Raw genomic sequence first — 20285 nt, 5'->3', positions numbered from 1 at the left:
GCCCTCTCTCCTCGTCCCTCCTCACATCCGCTCGCCTCCGTCCTCTCCTCGTCCCTCCTCATATCTCGCTCCGCCTCCGCCCTCTCTCCTCTCCCTCCTCACATCCTGCTTCGCCTCCGCCCTCCCTCCTCGTCCCTCCTCACACCCCGCTCCGCCTCCGCCCTCTCCCTCGTCCCTCCTCACATCCCACTCCGCCTCCGCCCTCTCTCCTCGTCCCTCCTCACATCCCGCTTCGCCTCCGCCTCTCTCCTCGTCCCTCCTCACACCCCGCTCCTCCGCCTCCGCCCTCTCTCCTCGTCCCCCTCACATCCCGCTTCGCCTCCGCCCTCTCTCCTCGTCCCTCCTCACACCCGCCGCCTCCGCCTCTCCTCGTCCCTCCTCACATCCCGCTCCGTCCCCGCCGTCCCTCCTCGTCCCTCCTCACATCCCGCTCCGCCCCCTTCGCGCTGCGCTCGCGGTGTCTTTTCATTTTTCCTTTTGGGTTTCGTATTCGGTCGGCAAGCTCTGGTTATGTTAAGACGTGCTCTCCTTGAATGTGTCAGTGTTATTACGTTTCCCAAGCCAGCAGTTATCTAAAAAGGGCGTAGCATTGGTATTTTCATGCGATGAGTCGTCTTGTTCGCTATAGCTTTGTTAGAGTCAAGACTGCCATGACATTTCATTGCCATGTTAATTACTTTGTTCGTAGTGTTGGTATGTTCTGCTGTCGATAAGCTCCAGTATACCGTCTAGCTCCGTGCGGTGTGGTGTCGTCTGACCATGACCAACCCAGCCGACCCGACAGCCTAGTCTGACGCCCACTTCCTTTGACGCTCCCCCCTCTGATGTTCTCTCCCTCTGACCCCCCTCCCTCTGATGCAGTGTTGGAAATTCCTAAACTTTTACTGGTAGCGGAGTACACATTTTCTGTAGTGGAATACAAAATTATCCAGCTGCTGCAGGTTATTACAGTTTTATTTGGGTTATCTTAAAGAGATAATAGTACAATGAGTGGTACTCAACAAAGGTGCCCCTTTTTATATACAGCAATTCATGTAAAAGCACTTTAAATGAAAGGAAACATCAGTATTAAATATGGCACACTGAAACAACATGGTCTCATACTCTGCACTATGAAACACATGTGCACATACATGGGTCTCCAATTTATGAAAGGCTTTGGGTATACACCCTCCAAAACGGAGGATAATTACGCATGTGGCTTAAACACTCTCCAAAATGGCTAATGGCTACACATCAGACTCATACACCTTCCAAAGTGGAGGATGGGTAGGATACGCACAGCCAGAGAAACATGGTATACAAAAAATGCAACTGAACATGCCACAGACGGCAACCTTCTCATGCTCCCCCACGACCACGCTACTCACGCTCCACCACGGTAACGCTACTCACGCTCCACCAGCTAACTGGTTTTAAAAACAGCGAAACATTCGTGCCCTCCACCTTCCAACTCCCGGTCAACACACGAGGCCCTGCACGTCCCATCCGAACAATAGAGACAGGTAGCACTCATAACCGATTTACCGAGCCAGCGCAAGTACGATGCCTGACAGGCCCGGGGGTTTTTGGCAGGCCGACGACAAAAGGGATCGTAGCCAGTCACTTCGCTGACTCCTGCGGATGATGCTAATGTAATAAGGGGATGGATGCGCTGTAACGGACATTATTGCGAAATGTGGTGATTTATGTTGCAGCGTGATTGATGTTTTTGCCCTAATAAACCCTTCTCCTTATTTGGGGGGGGGGTCAAAGTTATGGTTTCATGTTACTCTGGTGTCCTGGTGTTTTTTTCCGGAGGGGAATGGTGTCTCCGAACCGTTTTTGGCCATTTATAGCGCCGTTTTCGACTTGAAGCCTGATATCCTAGCTTTTATTCCGCACCCTTAAGTGACAATTTAACTTGGTTTAAATCCACACCTGTTGTGGCATTTTTGTACTCCGGATGCCAAGAAATGGCCAAAATCCAACCACATGGGCGGTTTCTGGATGAGTACAAATAAGTCCCTCTTCATAATCGTGATGCCCCACCTCTATGCAGGCTTTCCTCCAAATGTTTACAATCCGTTCAAGGCATGAGCGCGAGGCAGAATATTCATGCCCTGGACAAATCAGTCACGAGGAGGCAAATCATTATAACCAATTGGAGAGTTTTGCTATGTTCAACCTCAACCTGAGCTGGGAGGCGGGCGCAAGCCGCTGAATAGTTGAGACGTTCTCCGACGCTGAATTGCGAGTAATTCTCTCATTGCATTGCCATGACACAGGATGGCGCGTGAGTAGGCGGACGTCTGTGGGAGGTGATTGGGCGTGTGGTTTTCTATGACTGTTCGTCGCATCCTTAGCAATTATTGCGGTTCGTCGCCAATGGTAGGTTAAGTCATGTTCAGGTTTGAGTGGTCTGCGTAGGGAATAGGAAGTGAGGGCTTTGCTAGTCTACAGACCGGTGCGATTTCGGGTACTCGTTTTTCATTTCCCGGCATTGTTCCAAGGCGATTCCATTCAACATTCACACACTTCATTTTTCACATTTCCATACATGATTTGCCATTATACCTAGGAAGCAACACAGGCTGCTTGATATTGGGCATCTTAGTCTGGTTAGTGCAAGATTTGTGCTCTTGCAGATATCAATACATGGCTCCTGATGGAAGCAGCAGGTCTCAAGCTGTCGCACTTTCTGGTTTTATTTTGTCCTGACACAAAGCAGGTACAATGGGTTTTTCTAAAAGCCGTTTTTGTTGCATCATGATGGAGTACAAAACATTTCATTTACCTAGTCACGATTCTGGAGAACAAATCTACCGGTATACATTATACCAGGAAACGTCGAGGTTTTCCAACACTGCTCTGATGCCAACCTCCTTTTGATGCTGCCCTCCCTCTAACGCCCCCTCTGACGCATCCTCTCTTTGACTCCCCCTCCCTCTGACGCCCCTTCCTCTGACGCCCCCTCTCTCTGATGCCCCCTCTATGTACGCCCCTCCCTATAATGCCCCTCCTATGACGCCCCCTCCCTCTGACGTTCCTTCCTCTGACGTCCCTCTCGCTGATGCCCCCCTCTCTTTGACGCCCCCCTGCCTTTGACGCCCCCTCCCTCTGACGCTCCCTCCTTCCAACGCCCCCTCCTTCTGACGCCCCATTCCTCTGACGCTTCTTCCCCTCTGACGCTGCTCCCCCTCTGACGCTCCTCCCCCTCCGACTCCCCCTCCCTCTGATGCCCCTCCCTCTGACGCTCTCCCTCCTTCTGACGCCCCTCCTTCTGGCGCCCCATCCCTCTAACGCTCCTTCCCTCTGACGCCCTCCCTCTGACGCCCCCTCCCTCTGACGCCCCTCCCTCTGACGCCCCCTCCCTCTGACGCCACCTTCCTCTGACGCCCCCTTCCTCTGACGCCCCCTCCCTCTGACGCCCCCTTCCTCTGACGCCCCCTTCCTCTGACGACGCCCCCAAAAATCCCTCTGGACTCCCCCTCCATCTGACGCCCTCTCCCTCTGACGCCCCCTCCCTCTGACGGCGCCGCCAGGTGCGGCAGTGACCGCCTGAAGCGTGAGTTCCTGGCGCCTTCGGTGGCCGGTGACCTGGTCTCCTGCCTGGGCGTCAGTGAGCCTGGCTCCGGCTCCGACGTGGCCTCCATCCAGGCAAGTGGCGGCGGCAGGTCCAGCTGCCAGCTGCTGCCATGGGAGACGAACAAACGGCAGCGGTGCTGAGGTCTGGGGTTCGGCCTGTTGTCATGGAATGGTTTTAAAAAACGTCATGCCTCGGATCATCTAGTGATTGTTATCCATGGTTTGCGTGCGTAACGTGGAGACCTTGGCGAACTAGTGATAAACTCGGTTGTTCTTGGTGCTTTTGTGCTGTACATGTTCAGAGGCTGGGACAGGGATACCTTATGTAACGCACTCATGAGTTGCGGCTATTGGGATAACGACAATCATCGTGTCCTGAGAATTCAGCCGATAGGTTTTGAACTATTTTTGACTTTAGACCAAATGGCACGATTGGATTGAACCAGTGGTTATTATTTAATGACAAAGGATTTGGTCGGTGGGCCGAAGCGGTCACGGGCCGGAAAAGGCGTGTGATGAAGCACGGGTACGGCCCCATGATAGCTCACCTTCCACGCTCTGACCTGGCGTTACTTGGGGCAGACGAGGGCCGAGCGGAAGGGCGATGACTTGGTCATCAACGGCCAGAAGATGTGGATCACCAACGGCTGTCAGGCCGACTGGATCTGCCTGCTGGCCAACACCAATAAGGGCGCGCCGCACAAGAGCAAGTCACTCATCTGCGTGCCCATGGATACTAAGGGTAGGTGGCGGGCGTGTAGGCGCGGCGGTCGCGGCGCCGGCGCTCTGCGAGATAGCCAACCTCATCCTGTGCCCCACCCCCCCCCCCCCCGCGGCGTGAGGGATCGTGTCTTAACCACTCGCGGGACGAGGGGAGGGCGAGGGGAGCACACGACATGAACGCCAGATGGGCAGGCGGGATGTGGGAACCATCCTGCACTGCTTTCGGCAGGCGCGCGGTAGACGGCGGCATCTGTTGGCCTGCACTTCGATGGTTGGCCAGTGTGCGGATCGTGAGCTGTACGTTGGCGCCGATTAGTGGTCGCCAATGCCCCTAGTTGTCGCGGTGTGGACTTTCGCCAGCGTTTAGATAAAGTGACAGCGTGTGCCTTTGTCGTTGTGGCTGTCTACCAGCTTGGCGCTGTTCCCGGCACCAGATCGTGAGCCTGCGGCGTTCGTGACCGTCGCCGTCCCGTCGACAGGCGTGACGATCGCCAAGCGGATCGACAAGATGGGCATGCGCAGCTCGGACACGGCGCAGATCTTCTTCGAGGACGTGCGCGTGCCGGCCGACAACATCATCGGCGAAGAGGGCAAGGGTTTCACCTACCAGATGGAGCAGGTCAGCCGCCGGCTGCTGCCGCACACGGAGAGGTAGCGCCAGCCCGGTCCTGGGCCGAGTGTTTCTTCGCTGGATAGGCTCCAACTCTGCCTAGAGGGCTTACGGGTATTTGGTACCCCTTAACGTCAAACCAGGGTCGCTGCTTCGAACTATTGTCTGGGTCTCCCCTGCCGTGCACGGAGCCGGAACACCGATTCAAACTGGCCCGTGAGCACAGAGCACAAGTCCCGTGAACACGAAGCAAAGGGCTCGTAAGCACGGAGAGCGAAGCTTGTGACCCCACCTCCGTCTTGCTGCGCTGACGGGCCGCGCGCGCCGCTCCAGTTCCAGGAGGAGCGGATGGCCGGCATCGCGCTCAGCCTGGTGCCGATGGAGCTCTGCATTCAGCAGACGATTGAGTACACGCGCCAGCGCAAGGCGTTTGGCAAGTCGATCCTCGACAACCAGGTGGTGCACTTCACACTGGCCGAGCTGCAAACCGAGGTGGAGCTGCTGCGGTCGCTGCTCTACCGATCCGTTGGTGGGTGGAGCAACAGCGCTCGCTTCTCTGCGGGTCCGGAGGCTGGGAAACGCCGCCGCTTTGCGCTCGTGAACGGCAGTGGTCAACGCCATCTATCAGGGTTGTAGTACAATACTGCTTGCTTGTAGCGCATGTAGGGTGCAGTGAGTACGGACAGCATGACTGGATTTCAAAGTACCCGACACCCATGAGTTTAAACTCTGAGTCTCAACTCATATCTCACCACGCTGTAACGTTCACCGAAGACTGCCTCCATGAGTTGTTGGAGATGTACATTTTCAAGCGTTAAACGTGAGCGCGAGGGCACCTTCATGCCAACGGTGTTGCCGCCGCCTCGTCCCACTCGCCGTGTAGCTCTGTGGTGTCGACGACTGACAGCGCGTCCGCCCGCGTCCGGCAGAGTCGTTCGTGCAGGGCGAGGACGTGACGGAGCTGGTGTCGATGGGCAAGCTGAAGTCCGGCCGCCTGGTGCGCGAGGTGTCCGACAAGTGTCTCCAGTTCTGGGGCGGCATGGGCTTCACCAACGAGGTCAGTCGCGGCAGAACCGGCCGTCGGCGACTGGTGCATGGGCGTGGTGTGCTGACTGAGGCGCCACACGGGCTGGTTTGAGGCAGCCTGCCGTGTGGTGTGGTCTGCCGGGTAGCCTCGTCCGTCAGAGGACGGTGGTTTGTCGCGCGCGCCTGGTGTACATCGAGCGGTGTAAGTTCGCTCGTGGAAACCGGCGGACAAAGGTATCTGTAACTGTTCTCAAGCTAGCGCCGGGACAGTTAGAAATGGCAGTCTCTGGTTGAGATGGGAGGGAGCTCTCATAGTCCGCACTTTCACGGTCCATCTGACATTTTGCAAAGACGTCGAGAGCAGTTGGTGTTTTTGCTGGAGACCACAGGTAAGAAATTCAACACATTGCCGACCGTACTGTGTTTTAATGACTGCTGGCGTCGGAGGCATTATGTTGTCACGAACCTTTTGACAGGTGCTTTCATATGTTGAGGTGGGTATGATTAGGGATTTGGGGCAGGCCTTTGAAATTTGATATCGTGCGCCGGTATGGTTAAACGTAAGCAATTACTTTCCAGAAAACATACGAGATATAAGAAAGAATGGCCTTCAGCTCCTAGTTTTTGCACGTTGTAAGTTCAAAGTTGTTATGGTGTTTAGTTGATGATCTGGAACATGCCAGGAGGTGCTTGTTAAACGATTTTGTAGTGCCAAATAACAATTATATTGACGCTACTGAATACCGTCAATAGAATTGCACCCTTAATATAATGGTACTGTCCATATATTTTTTGTTGGGCACTACAGCGTCGTTTAACCAGCACTTCACGGGATATTGAGGTTTTTGAACGGGGAAGAAAATGCCCGTCGTGCCGTGGTGGGAACAGACTAGGTAAATATAGCGGCGGTGTCTGGGCTTCCTCAGGATAGTATCGTATAGGCTAAGGAGAGGGACTTCTCAGCCGTCGTAGATACGGCTTGATGCGAGCTGGGCATGCCCCAGCTCTTCCCGTGACGTCGCTTTGGTACAGCAGCCGTCCTGGACCAGCTGGTCACCGCTGGCCGGACCCAGCGGCGCGACCCTGGCCGACGCGCTGTTCCTGCGACCTCGGCGGGCCCGGGGCCGGTGTGCTGGCGTGAGCTGAGCTGACCTCTACTGTTCCCCAGGTGCTTGTCAGCCGCTTTTACCGGGACCTCCGCCTCCTCTCCATCGGAGCGGGCGCCGACGAGGTCATGCTCAGCATCATTGCCAAGTACATGGGAACGCTGCCCAAGCCGGGAAAATAGCCATGTGCGAGCCGCCCGGGAGCTTTGTGGGACGTCTGTGAGCTCGCCTTTGACTGACGGGCGTGGAGAGAAATCATATTCGGGGAATGTTACGGCGGAGAAACGTGACACGGTGTGCATCTGCGCATTGCGTGAGAGGAGGCTTGGACAAAAAGTTGCGGGGGACTGGTTGTACCGTATCAACGACCACACAGTTAAGCGTTTGTTGGGCACTGAGCTGGGTTAACAATAAGTCGTAATGGCTGCCATTGTGGATGGATTGTCTTGCGCAATCAAATTTGCATTCTTCGAGTCGAATTTGTGATGGATGGAGTTGTTGATTCTGATGTGAGCAAGATAATATATTTTGATATAGGTCGTGTTCGAAACAGGAACGTTGGCTTTTAGAAATGTAGCACGGTTTAGTTCATTTTTTGTGGTTTCTTCCTCTTCGTTCGATTTACAATGGTTAAAAATGTGGTTTGTGTGACAAGGGTAATTTTCTCGTGGCACCATTCGTTTATTTAGGTGACCCCTGGTTCTCGACAGCGATGTTGTCCCTTTTGTCTCGCCGATGTCGAGAGTCTTGTTGAAATTGGACAATTAGTGCCAACCCAACTTACTGTTTCATTGCGCCGGCGTGGCTCAATTTACTGGAACACTCACTATGCACGCGAAGTTTGTAGGTTGTTTGTAAAAGATGCCGTGAATTCCGTGTTTGCCGCCATAAGCTTGAGCGATCAGACAGCTAATGACGGAATTGTGTCATGTGACAGGTAAATAAAGTATGTAATACAAGGCACCGTGTATCGATTGAACGTTGCATGCTTCGGTGCATGGCGAAGCCAGTCCGGACCACCGTTGTGCTGTGCGTAACAGCAGAGTTGGCACACGACCGTGGCTGACGAAGTCCCAGAGGAATCCGTCACAGTGTAGTGCCCAAACCTGGTGCGTGCAGGGAAGCACACTGGCCTCCGCATTTAGCCCGTAGTCGCACTGACACGCGTCACCGTCCCTGGTGGACACGCCCGGCGTAGCGAGCTGTGCTTGGACAGAACATGCCCGGCGTGGCGAGCTGTGCTTGGACCGAGCACGTCTGGCGTAGCGAGCTGTGCTGGGACAGAACATGCCCGGCGTAGCGAGCTGTGCTTGGACAGAACACGCCCGGCGTAGCGAGCTGCGCTTGGACTGAGCACGTCTGGCGTAGCGAGCTGTGCTGGGACAGAACATGCCCGGCGTAGCGAGCTGTGCTTGGACAGAACACGCCCGGCGTAGCGAGCTGTGCTTGGACTGAGCACGTCTGGCGTAGCGAGCTGTGCTGGGACAGAACATGCCCGGCGTAGCGAGCTGTGCTTGGACAGAACACGCCCGGCGTAGCGAGCCGCGCTTGGACTGAGCACGTCTGGCGTAGCGAGCTGTGCTGGGACAGAACACGCCCGGCGTAGCGAGCTGCGCTTGGACAGAACACGCCCAGCGTAGCAAGCTGCGCTTGGACAGAACGGAGTTTTCGCCTCACCTTTGCGATTATCGGATCTGTGACCTGCCTCGCATCGCCTAAACGCCGGCCGGTGAGTGGGTGCAACTCTCTAACCTGTGGTCTGCCGGACCCGGCCGGCGGTCTGCCGGACCCGGCCGGCGGTCTGCCGGACCCGGCCGGCGGTCTGCCGGACCCAGCCGGCGGTCTTTCGGGTCCGGCCGGCGGTCTGCCGGGCCCGGCCTGTGGTCTAGCGGCCCCGACCGGTGGTCTGCGGGACTCCGCTGGCGGTTTGCTGGGCCCTGGCGGTCTGTTGGGCCCCCGCCTGCGGTCTGCCGGACCCGGCCGGCGGTCTGCGGGACTCCGCTGGCGGTCTGCCGGACTCCGGCGGTCTGCCGGGTCCGGCCTACGGTCCGCTGGACTCGAGCCGTCGGTCGCTTGAATCGATCTGGTGCCGCGCCGGTTCGACAGAACACAATGGACGGACGCTCTGGTCATGCGGCCCGTGCCAGTCGATGTCAAATGGCTCGGAGCGCCCGGTTGTCTGCAGTGGACAATCGCGCTTTGTTGGCCCAGGAACGCCGATCGCTCGCCCGTGGCGCGCGTATGAAGCTGGCGCGAGCCGGGTTTTGTCATCGGCAGTCCCCTTGGGCTAGTGCCACTCGCGAATGTAACAATGTTTTGGAGCGCTTCGAAAAGCGGCGGCCATTTCTCCAGGGCGGTGGCGCCGATGGCGTTCAGCTGTTCTGTATCGTTTCAGATTGTCTACGCCCCGCGCTCTGAATGTTCCACGTCAGGCAGTGTGTTATTGACCTGCTGGTGTCTACTGGCCTCACAGCGGTGGGCGCCAACAAAGACGCGGGTGTTTAGCGCTGGTGCTGTAGCGTTCGTGCGAAATTTTCGTGCAAATCGGTGTTGTCGTTTGTAACGTGCTGGCGATCTCTGGCCGGTTTGGATTCCACAATGGGGAGAGGAGGGAGAGTCAAACAGTGAGGAAAACTCATGAAGGAGGTAAACAGACTCGTAAACAGACTCGAGGAAAACTCATGAAGGAGGTAAACAGACTCGTCTTTTACTTTGGGCTTAGAGCACGTGATGAGCTAAGGCGCGTGCCTAGGCTCCAAGTGTAGATCCAGAACACCATGCGAAACTGAAATAACTATCCAGATCCCAGATCCCGGGACCCGTATTTGGGATCGACGCACATTTCAAGGCCAGATCCTAAGCCCACCATTTGAGGAGCTTAAGCAAGTTCGCCGGATGATCCCGCCCCCAATCTTCCACCGAGACCGGCCGCTGTTGGTCTCATCCGTGCCGCGGTGCCTCGTCGCGGCCGCCCCTTGTGAGGCAGCCACTCTGGTCTGTCGCCAGCTGATAACCGTAGGCTAGTCTGGCCAGTGTGAACTTAGTTCTTGGAACTTGAGCCGAGGGTGGTGCGAAAGCCTGATCACCGCGACCTCGGCGAGGCCAGTTTATCAATAAGTCTGTTGTGAGATTGTATGACTGTCGACGGCCGTATCAATGCGGTTACGATCCCAGTGATCCACGGCACGGGCGCAGGGGGAGGGGGCGACGTTGCCCCAGCGCCAAGCGGGTCCTTTGCTGACGGGTGTCGCCGATGCTGGGACGGTGATGTGGCGGTTCACGGCCCCAGCTTCCCACCACCTTTCAGAAAGGACGTTAGTCAGCGCTAGCCACGGACCCCAGCGTGCAGACTCGGACGTAAAGATTGGCTTAAGTAATGAGCGGTGCGTACGTTGCCTCCAGCCCCATCGCATGCTTAAAGTCGTGCGGAGTCCTGCTTTGCATGCGGTATCGATGTGATCGCCCACTGTGCTGACCCGAGATGACCTGGCCGGCAGGTGGTGATCAGCCGGATGTACCGTGACCTCCGCCTCCTCTCCATCGGCGGGGGAGCTGACGAGGTCATGCTGGGGATCGTCGCCAAGTACATGGGAACGCTGCCCAAGCCGGGCAAATGATAGACGGGGCCGGTCCACGACTTGGGCCAGCTGTGGGGCGGGACTGTGGTGCTCCTCGAGCAGCTGTGCTCACCGGATACACTAGCACGTGCTCCGCTGCTGAGGATTCACGCGGCGTGCTCTGGGTCAGATGTGAAGATTTATTGACGTCTTTAGCCTGGGTATACACTACAACGGTGTGTGTTTGGATATTGCGGAGGAGTTTAGTTACTGTTGGATGTTGTTTAATGCGTAACTCCCGTCAGGTGGTCCCGGAAGTCGATCAGGGTGAGCGCCGTAAGGGTACGGACGGCAGACCCAGTGTAGAGTTGTATGGTGTCGGTTATGAAACTTGGACAGTTCGGAGGCTACTTGGCAAACTGTGTTCGTACAAACATGACAGGCCCTTGTCGCTGCTCAGGCGTCGTAGTGCCGTGATGAATGGTGTCTCTAGATTTATATTTAGCTCGTCGTTGAAATAACACCAGTTTCTGTGTTTTAATCTCACACTTTTGTTTCGAATAAAGACTGAATAGTTTAGTACGTTATGCCTAGGCCCCACCTCTTTCGCGTTGGGATAAGCTGACTGCATGGCGTGACGTGTGCTAGTTGCAGCAGGTCTGCCGTATTCGAGCCCATTATTGTTCGTCCAATTTGAAATGGTCCGCGTGGTATGTATATTGTTCTGCGTGAAACAGTGCAACGTGGATGGAATTTGATGAAATAAAGAATGTATTTTTCGCTGTGAGCATGTGCATTTAGTATAATCATGGTCACACGAATGCTTTTATGGAAGGACAATTTGCTAGGAAAAAATGCGTCTATCCAGGACCACCCGCTAACCCAGGGCAGCTCGCAAATATTGGCGGAACACGCAGGTAAACGGTACTGTACACTGTGCGGGTAATGTGGCTGCGTCTACAATGCATGCTGTTGCCTACTGATGGAAGGTTTAACCAAGAAATTGGCATGCGTCTTCGGCGCGTGTGGCGCACAATCGACCTTGATGCACACCGCAAGCTCTGAAGTACGGAAGCGCGGAGGAAAGCCAGTGTTTCTTGATTTCGTAAGCGGGATTGTGCGTGGTCCGCTGCTTAGTTCGTTCTATTATTAGCGCGCCGAATGACCGTTTGGGTCATTCGATGCGCGTCCGTTTCATCCAAGCCTGAACTTCACTCCGCCAAGCCGGCTGCGAAAGCCCCACGCTGTCCTGCCGCTGAGTCAAAACGGCAACATATTAATCCGGCCATCGACGGGGGGCATCGCCGCCGTCGCGCCCCCGCCTCGCCGGCCAGATGGGAGTGAGCAGACCAGCGTCACGCCTGATTTCCTTCAATTCCGCTCCGCTTCTGCCGCAATGAATTTCAATCTTCAACCGGGGGCGATTCATGCAAATCATCGGCGCCGGATTGACGCGTCGCGCCGCGAGCCGCCCTTTGTCGGCCTGTGACGTCACGAGAGCAGCAGCAGCCGGCTGGCGGGCGTCACGGCGATGACGGCGGGGCACGGGGCCGCGCGGCGGCCCACCGCTGTCCGGTGGACGCGTGTTACGTCCGGCCTGCCGGGTGCGGCGCGCTGACTGCCGGCGAGGCTGCCGGGGCCGGGGCCTTCTCGCCGGCGCCGCTCCCCGGGTCTGTGACGCTCTCCCCTCGAACCCCCGCCCATTTCCCGACGTGAAATATTGCGCCCACACCGGGCCGCTAACGGCACGGCGAAGGTCCCTCTTCCCTCCCGCACCGCGGCGGCCCGAGAGGGGTCCGAGGGGCAGACCCGTCGGGCCCGAGCCCGAGCCGGCCGACTCTGCGGTCCGCCGGGCCTCACCGGGCCGAAAATGGCGGCCCTCAGCTCGGAGTGGTCGGCCGTCCACTTGACTATCAATAGCCACGAAGGATCTCCACTGATGGCTGCACAATGGGATGGCCCCTGCATTTCGGCTCCCAGATTCGTCATCTTCAGACGCTCGTGATTCGATAGGCTCAGATCTAATGCATTATTCAGATGACGTCTGACCTTTTGTAATGAATTCGCTTATGAATCTTGGCCGTTCGAAGGGAAGATGGACGCGATGTCAAGATGGCCGCCTGACGGTTGCAATGCACCGCACGGTGAGCTCGGGTCCTGTGACGCAAACGTCCTGGATTTGGCGTGGTGCAACCGTAACCAAGATTTCGTGCTTCATATCGCACTAACCTGTCGGCAATAAACAAGCTGGAGAAAGGCCTTTGCGTCGGATCAACACTGGCTGCACTGCTATCGTTTGAAAGCGTGTGCTGTTGGGAAACATCTCACTGTTTCCACTTCCGTGCACTTCCTTATCATTGCAAAGACTCGAGACTTTGCTAATGCCGATGGTCTTAGAAATATGATTCGCTTCCTTGTGACTTAGAGGATTACCACAGCGGCTCCCTCGGTGTTGTATGTCATTATAAGCAGACCTGTTTGTGTCGTTGAACGTGGTGAGCCAATGTCAATCTCACGTAGATGATTTCAAGAACGTGGCGGCGTTCTAACTTGCGCCGTTTTCTAATACATAAGTGTGCGCTGTTATAAGACGCTTTCCTCTTCGACATTTCCGCCTCAACACGGAGGAAGCTGAACCATTGCGAGAAAGGCATCTGTATCACTGACAAATGTCCTCTGGTCTGTTGAGTGAGCGAACACGGTGTCCTCTGGCTGGGCTTGGGAACGCCAAGATGATGCATGAACGATGGAGAATCCCACGCCAGTGGCCGTATTTGGCGTTTTGGCAGAACTTCTGTCGGTCTGTGGCACCCCGTTTTCCACCAAAAGGCGACGAGGCGGATGCAAATCTGACGAAGCAGCGCCCTCTTGTAATCAATCATGGCGCGAAGTCATGGTTTGATTATCCGAATCAGCGACGGACTCGGTCGAACTAATCCCCCGAAAAGGCCCAGCACAAACAGCTTTAAGCCCGCATTTTATTTGTCCATTGTTACGGCAATGATCCAGAATAATTCTCTATCACAGCAATAACCAAGCTGTCGCCGCGTCCTCGTTCACCGTTCCGTGGTCGGGCTTCGGCTCGGGCCGCGCCATGAGCGCACCAAAGCCAGAGTCAACGAGAATCGGCCTGGGAGCGACACAGCCGCGGCATCGCATGAATAGGGAAGAAGGCTTCAGATCAAATCGAGAGGAAATCCGCAAAATCAACACAGATGACGACTGCGGTCGCCCGAGGCTGCAGAACACCGGGGGTTCGGCAGCGAGGGGGTCGCCAAAAGGGCCCAGACCAAGTGGTCGGACAATGACTGTCGGCTCTTTAGATCCGGCGTCGACGGAGAGCTGGCGCGCGCAGTAACACCGGTCAGACGCTGCGTGGTAGGGGGGGGGGGGGGGATTGCGCACGAATGCCCCGCCGCAGCAGCTGGCGGCTAGCCAGAAGGGATGGAAATACTGGGTGGGAGTATATCATGACATGGGTAGTGATGACAGTATATCGCACGTCGCGTTTGGTTTGTATGCAGTATATCGTATCTCGCTAGTGGTTTCTATAGAGTACATCGCATTTAAGTTAAAAATGCATTTTTTGTTAATTGGTTAAAGATTTGGGCTAAAAGGAGAGCTGCAAAAAAACTAAGTAAGAAGCTGGGTGATGCGATCTGATCCCTGAGGTTATGTTCAAGCCCTCCCCAAAATATATAGATGTGCGTGCCCTTCTACCTCGTTACCCTAAAAAGTTAGTTTTCGGGAGACCAAATTGTATCTAATGCATGGTTTAAATGAACGATTCCTAACTATTTTTTAGTTCGGAATATGATTTTTTCCGCGAACTATTTTTAGTTAGCGGAATGCAAACCTTCGTCAAATGCTGTCATCACACGGCGTTTTGTCAGTGAAAAATTTATCATCAGCTGGGCTACTCATTTTAGTGCTACAGAAATGGGATTCGTAATGACTCGCATCAGAAAAAAAACAATGCCTGGAATGTGGTACTCAGACGATGCAGAATCGTCATCAGATCGGTTTTCAAATAGCTAATGTTGCACGGCACGCGACCACACGAGCCCGCAAGCAAGGCCTTATATCGCTTTTGGTAGATATTATTTGTACCCTGGGTCTGTCAATTATCGCTTTGTCGTGGGCCGCGCTGATTCGTCTTTGTTCAATGTGATTGATTACGCTGTCCGATTCAGCTTTATCCTGTGTTCAAAATGGAGCGATCATTTCATACGCGAATCATGAATTTATATGGGGATGCGTAAGCTCGTATTTGAACCGGCAAACATTAGCCAGTGTCCGTCTCCCCGCGCTCCCCCCCCCCCCCCTCCCCTCCCCTCGAGAGCTGGCCGCCCCAACGCCCCTGCTGCTTTTATTTTCCCTGCTGAAATCAAATCAAAGAAAGCTTTTAGCTGTATTATCGAATCAGTGCCGAGGCCCTGCCGTGTCGCTGCCGCTGAGCCGTTCCCCCGGCTCCGACCCTCGCGCTAAATACGGGGCGGGACACTTCAAAACTCGGCACCAAATCATTCACTTTTCACCGGCGCCGCTTTAGTGGCGTCGACGGGGTTCGGCGCGACCGAGTCGGCCGGCCCGCCCCCGGGCGGTGAGTGAGCAGCGCTCACGCCGCCAGCCCTCCGCCGGGGTAACACCTGTCACGCTGCAGCCGGCCGTCATCCCACGGCCTGCTGCGTCCGGCTCGACGGGGGACGCCCGGCTCCGGCAGCCTGACGGCTCGGGGACGCTCGGCTCCGGCAGTCTGACGGCTCGGGGACGCTCGGCTCCGGCAGTCTGACGGCTCGGGGACGCTCGGCTCCGGCAGTCTGACGGCTCGGGGACGCTCGGCTCCGGCAGTCTGACGGCTCGGGGACGCTCGGCTCCGGCAGTCTGACGGCTCGGGGGACGCTCGGCTCCGGCAGCCTGACGGCTCGGGGACGCATGGCTCCGGCAGCCTGACGGCTCGGGGACGCACGGTTCCGGCAGTCTGACGGCTTGGGGACGCACGGTCATGGCACTCTGATGACTCGTGGGACTCACTGCTCCGGAAGTCTGATGGTTTGGGGATGCATGTCTCTGGCGGTCTGACGCCTCGGGGACGGTGGCTCCGGCAGTCGGACGCCTCGAGCAATCTAACGGCTCCGGTAGTCTGAGGCTCGGGGACGCACGGCTCCGGCAGCCTGACGGCTCGGGGACGCACGGCTCTGGCAGTCTGACATCTCGGGGACGTGTGACTCCGGCAGTCTGACGTCTCGGGGACGCGTGGCTCCGGCAGTCTGACGTCTCGGGGACGCGTGGCTCCGGCAGTGACGTCTCGGGGACGCGTGGCTCCGGCGGTCTGACGTCTCGGGGACGCGTGGCTCCGGCAGTCTGACGTCTCGGGGACGCGTGGCTCCGGCGGTCTGACGTCTCGAGGACGCGTGGCTCCGGCAGTCGGACGCCTCGAGCAATCTAACGGCTCGGTAGTCTGACGGCTCGGGACGCACGGCTCCGGCAGCCTGACGGCTCGGGGACGCACGGCTGGCAGTCTGACATCTCGGGGACGCGTGACTCCGGCAGTCTGAGTCTCGGGGAACGCGTGGCTCCGGCAGTCTGACGTCTCGGGGACGCGTGGCTCCGGCAGTCTGACGTCTCGGGGACGCGTGGCTCCGGCGGTCTGACGTCTCGGGGGACGCGTGGCTCCGGCAGTCTGACGTCTCGGGGACGCGTGGCTCCGGCGGTCTGACGTCTCGGGGACGCGTGGCTCCGGCAGTCTGACGCCTCGAGCAGTCTAACAGCTCCGGTAGTCTGACGGCTCCGGTAGTCTGACGGCTCCGGTAGTCTGACGGCTCGGGGGTCACAGTAATTACAGTGATGTGCTTGGCATTTCGAAGATCAAGACTCGTGATAGTGCCCATGGTATACGCTCCTGGTAGCCGGTTTATAACTCTGTTGTGCAGAGCAATTGTTTTGTTTTGCGTCCCTTCGAAATGCTGGAACAACCTAGACCTATGTTGGCGTTATTCCCGCATGTGTCGGTTCGGGAGGCATGGAGGATTAGCTGGGCTCACAGCAGGTGCAGATGACGTAAGCTGGTGATGCGGCCGTTTTTATCCGCCCGGGGGCGCGCCGGGATGTGGCATATGGTGGCGACGCCTGTGGCCTCCCCACCTCCCCAGGGGCCTGCCTCTATCATGACCATAACAGGCTAACAGCTTTATTCGGTATTTTTTGCGTATCATTTCGGCGTGCTGGTTTGTTTAAAAGTCCCGTCGGAGCCGGCCGTCGGCCCTATCTCCGGGGACCACGCAAATCGCTGGCTTCATTATGAAATTGGCCAGAGGCGGGGCGCTCCGTCCGCCCCTCCCCCGAACTACCCCCCGGGGAGGGGGCCGTCGGCCAAGATTGAATTATTCCGTCGTTACCTCGGTGTATTATCGGAGCTAACCTGTTTACGCGTCATGGCTGTCCCAGGTGTCGGGCAAGACCGCGCTGTTTTGGCCGCGGTAATTTTGGTAGCCGTGACTCAATAAGAGTAGGTTTCCAGGGTGTTGGCGTTGCACCCCACCCGCCGCTGCGCGCGCTCATCATGATATTAGCCCTTGGCCAAAAACAGGCGCGGAAGGCACGTAATGTCTGTATTGGGAGTGCTGAACAGCTTAATTACTGTGCGCGAATGGTCCAGCATTGCGTGAGGGTATGAGGTGTAGTTGACAAATTGAATTGTGTTCTTGCAATAATGCTGCCTGCACATGCATGTTCCCTACCAAAGTCTGATAAGCGTCTATCTTAAAGTGTGCTGAATCGTTCTGAAATGTTCCGGACCATTTAGCACAGAAGCTTCGGGGGTGTGGAAATTGGCTGCAGCGCTCATCAGAATTGTATTCAGAATGAGCGGCCACTTTTTCACTCGAATCAACACACTTTCATCTTTTTGAACCCATTGAGAACTAGTCTTTCTCTCTTCATCTTCACCACTTCAAAACTTGGTGGCCTCATTAATCACAAAATGTAAAAATAAAGTATTTCGCCACCAATGTACTCTGGTCAGACGCCACATAACTTGACGGCTCTGTCGTCGGCCGTTCGTTTGGCCGAAATTTGACACAATACAGAGTTAGGACCTCACGGAGAACCTGCGTTGTTCTCCTGAGATCTCGCCGCTGCCACCACTTGCCACGACCAAGGCTGAGGCGACGACCCGGCGCCCGTCCGTACCGTCGGAACACACGCATGCGGCATGCGGTCTGACGCAGCAGCCGCATGACACAGCAGCCGAGCCGGTCAGGTCGAGCTATCCGAGCCGGTCAGGTCGGACTGTCCGAGCCGGTCAGGTCGGACTGTCCGAGCCGGTCAGGTCGAGCTATCCGAGCCGGTCAGGTCGAGCTGGCCGAGCCGGTCAGGTCGAGCCAGCCGGGCCGGTCAGGTCGGGCTATCCGAGCCGGTCAGGTCGGGCTATCCGAGCCTGTCAGGTCGAGCTATCTGAGCCGGTCAGGTCGGGCTATCCGAGCCGGTCAGGCCGGCCTATCCGAGCCGGTCAGGTCGGGCTATCCGAGCCGGTCAGGTCGGGCTATCCGAGCCGGTCAGGTCAGGCTATCCGAGCCGGTCAGGTCGGCCTATCCGAGCCGGTCAGGTCGGCCTATCCGAGCCGGTCAGGTCAGGCTATCCGAGCCGGTCAGGTCGGGCTATCCGAGCCGGTCAGGTCGGGCCATCCGAGCCGGTCAAGTCGGCCTATCCGAGCCGGTCAGGTCGGCCTATCCGAGCCGGTCAGGTCAGGCTATCCGAGCCGGTCAGGTCAGGCTATCCGAGCCGGTCAGGTCGAGCTATCCGAGCCGGTCAGGTCGGGCTATCCGAGCCGGTCAGGTCGGGCTATCCGAGCCGGTCAGGTCGGGCTATCCGAGTCGGTCAGGCTGACGTTGACAACTCGGACCGCACCGCCCAGGGTCCAGCGTGGCCTGATGGTGAGTCGGTCAGGTGCACCCAGTGACTCATGCGGAGTAGGTCAGGTCGACGTGACTCGGACGGGCTCGGTCGGGGACGACGGTGCCAGCCAGTCATCTGCAGTGGAGATTTTGACATGTGTTTGCTTCTCCAGGTCACACGCGCGGCGATGCTCGCTGCGCACCGCGTTTGTGTGGGATGGCTTCGTGCTCTCTGATCAGGAAATGCCTCGCCGGATTGTGTGATTGCGATTCGTGTTGGCTATTTCAAGTCATCTCGAGCTCTTCCTATCGTTTTTATATTTTTATCTTTCTCCTAAGCAGTCTGCAATCCCACATAAAAGACTGTCCGCTAGGTTTTTCACCAGAGCACTACTGCATGTACTTCATTTAGTCGCGGCATGCTCCGATCGACTGCCCCTAATGGCGCTCCCTCCAGCTCGATCTGTAGCAATTTGCAACATCATGCTGGCGCGCACATCTCCCGCCACTTCCCCGGCCTCGCCTGTCTTCCCGCGGAAGCGCCCGCCGGGCAGCGCGACCGATTTTCCAGAATATCATTCCATCCGGAAGTATTTTATCACCAATCCATATCAATTCTCATTTCCCGTCGGGCCGCACCGCCTATTCTTGCCCGGCGGGCATTCTTCCTGCGGCGGCGGCGCACGGCCCGGCTAAAAACGCTTCCCGTGTTCGGCGGCCGCGCGGCGCTGGCTGGGGCCGCGCGGCGAGGGGTCCGCGGGCCGCCGCCGCCGCCGCCGCGAGGGGAGAGGGTCTCAGTTTCCTGCGCGCGCGCCGCCGATATCCGAGCTCCACGGCCAGCTCGCCGGCATAAAGGGCCGTTGAGGAGGCAGCCGAGCGTTGCCGGCGGCGTAGGAAGTGTATTCAGAGTTTGAAGAGAGCCCTTGCCGCCGGAGTTGCCCGGTGAAATGGGGGGCATCGTTTGGATAGCGAGATTGCGTGTCTGTTGGTGGAATGGAGTGCCGGGGTGGGGAGCCGCGGGTCTGTGGCCCGCGGTCGCAGCAGAGCCAGGGGTAGGAGATAAAGCCGCGGGTGTGTGGCCCGCAGTCGCAGCCGAGCCAGGGGTACGAGATGAAGCCGCAGGTCTGTGGCCAGCGGTCGCGGCCGAGCCAGGGGTAGGAGATGAAGCCGCGGGTGTGTGGCCCGCAGTCGCAGCCGAGCCAGGGGTAGGAGATGAAGCCGCGGGTGTGGCCCGCAGTCGCAGCCGAGCCAGGGGCAGGAGATGAAGCCGCGGGTGTGTGGCCCGTAGACACACCGAGCCAGGGGTAGGAGATGAAGCCGCGTGTCTGTGACCCGCAGTGGCAGCGGAGCCAGGGGTAGAAGATAAAACGCGCGTCTGTGGCCCGCAGTCGCAGCCGAGCCAGGGGTACGAGATGAAGCCGCAGGTCTGTGGCCAGCGGTCGCGGCCGAGCCAGGGGTAGGAGATGAAGCCGCGGGTGTGTGGCCCGCAGTCGCAGCCGAGCCAGGGGTAGGAGATGAAGCCGCGTGTCTGTGACCCGCAGTGGCAGCTGAGCCATGGGTAGAAGATAAAACCGCAGGTCTGTGGCCCGCAGTCGCAGCCGAGCCAGGGGTAGGAGATGAAGCCGCGGGTCTGTGGCCCGCAGTCGCAGTCGAGCCAGGGGTAGGAGATGCAGGATAGTCGCCTTGTGGTCGTCACACCAGCCAACGCCACGCGGGCAGGCCGCTGACATAGGCTTATCGAATGGTGCATGGAACCTGGAATATATGCTATTGGGATATATAGAATGGATAACAAGTGAGC

The 20285-nt window shown here is 57.4% G+C and overlaps 1 protein-coding gene across 1 annotated transcript in view; it reads left to right on the top strand.

The window, feature by feature from the left end:
- Positions 1-7992, top strand: part of LOC119101829 (putative acyl-CoA dehydrogenase 6) — a 17182-nt gene extending 9190 nt beyond the window's left edge. Inside the window, exons 3-8 of the mRNA XM_037225255.1 lie at positions 3525-3639; positions 4150-4309; positions 4770-4909; positions 5234-5429; positions 5830-5957; positions 7095-7992. Of these exons, the coding sequence (XP_037081150.1) occupies positions 3525-3639; positions 4150-4309; positions 4770-4909; positions 5234-5429; positions 5830-5957; positions 7095-7214 (859 nt within the window). The 3' untranslated portion in view covers positions 7215-7992. The remainder of the gene's footprint in view (positions 1-3524; positions 3640-4149; positions 4310-4769; positions 4910-5233; positions 5430-5829; positions 5958-7094) is intronic.
- Positions 7993-20285: the final 12293 nt, after the last annotated feature.

Source organism: Pollicipes pollicipes, unplaced genomic scaffold (assembly GCF_011947565.3).
Source record: "Pollicipes pollicipes isolate AB1234 unplaced genomic scaffold, Ppol_2.1 Scaffold_4881;HRSCAF=5763_pilon_pilon_pilon, whole genome shotgun sequence".
Classification (NCBI taxonomy): Eukaryota; Metazoa; Arthropoda; class Thecostraca; order Pollicipedomorpha; family Pollicipedidae; genus Pollicipes; species Pollicipes pollicipes.
The sequence above is the reverse complement of the archived record's forward strand: the minus strand, read 5'-3'. Positions and strand labels throughout refer to the sequence as shown.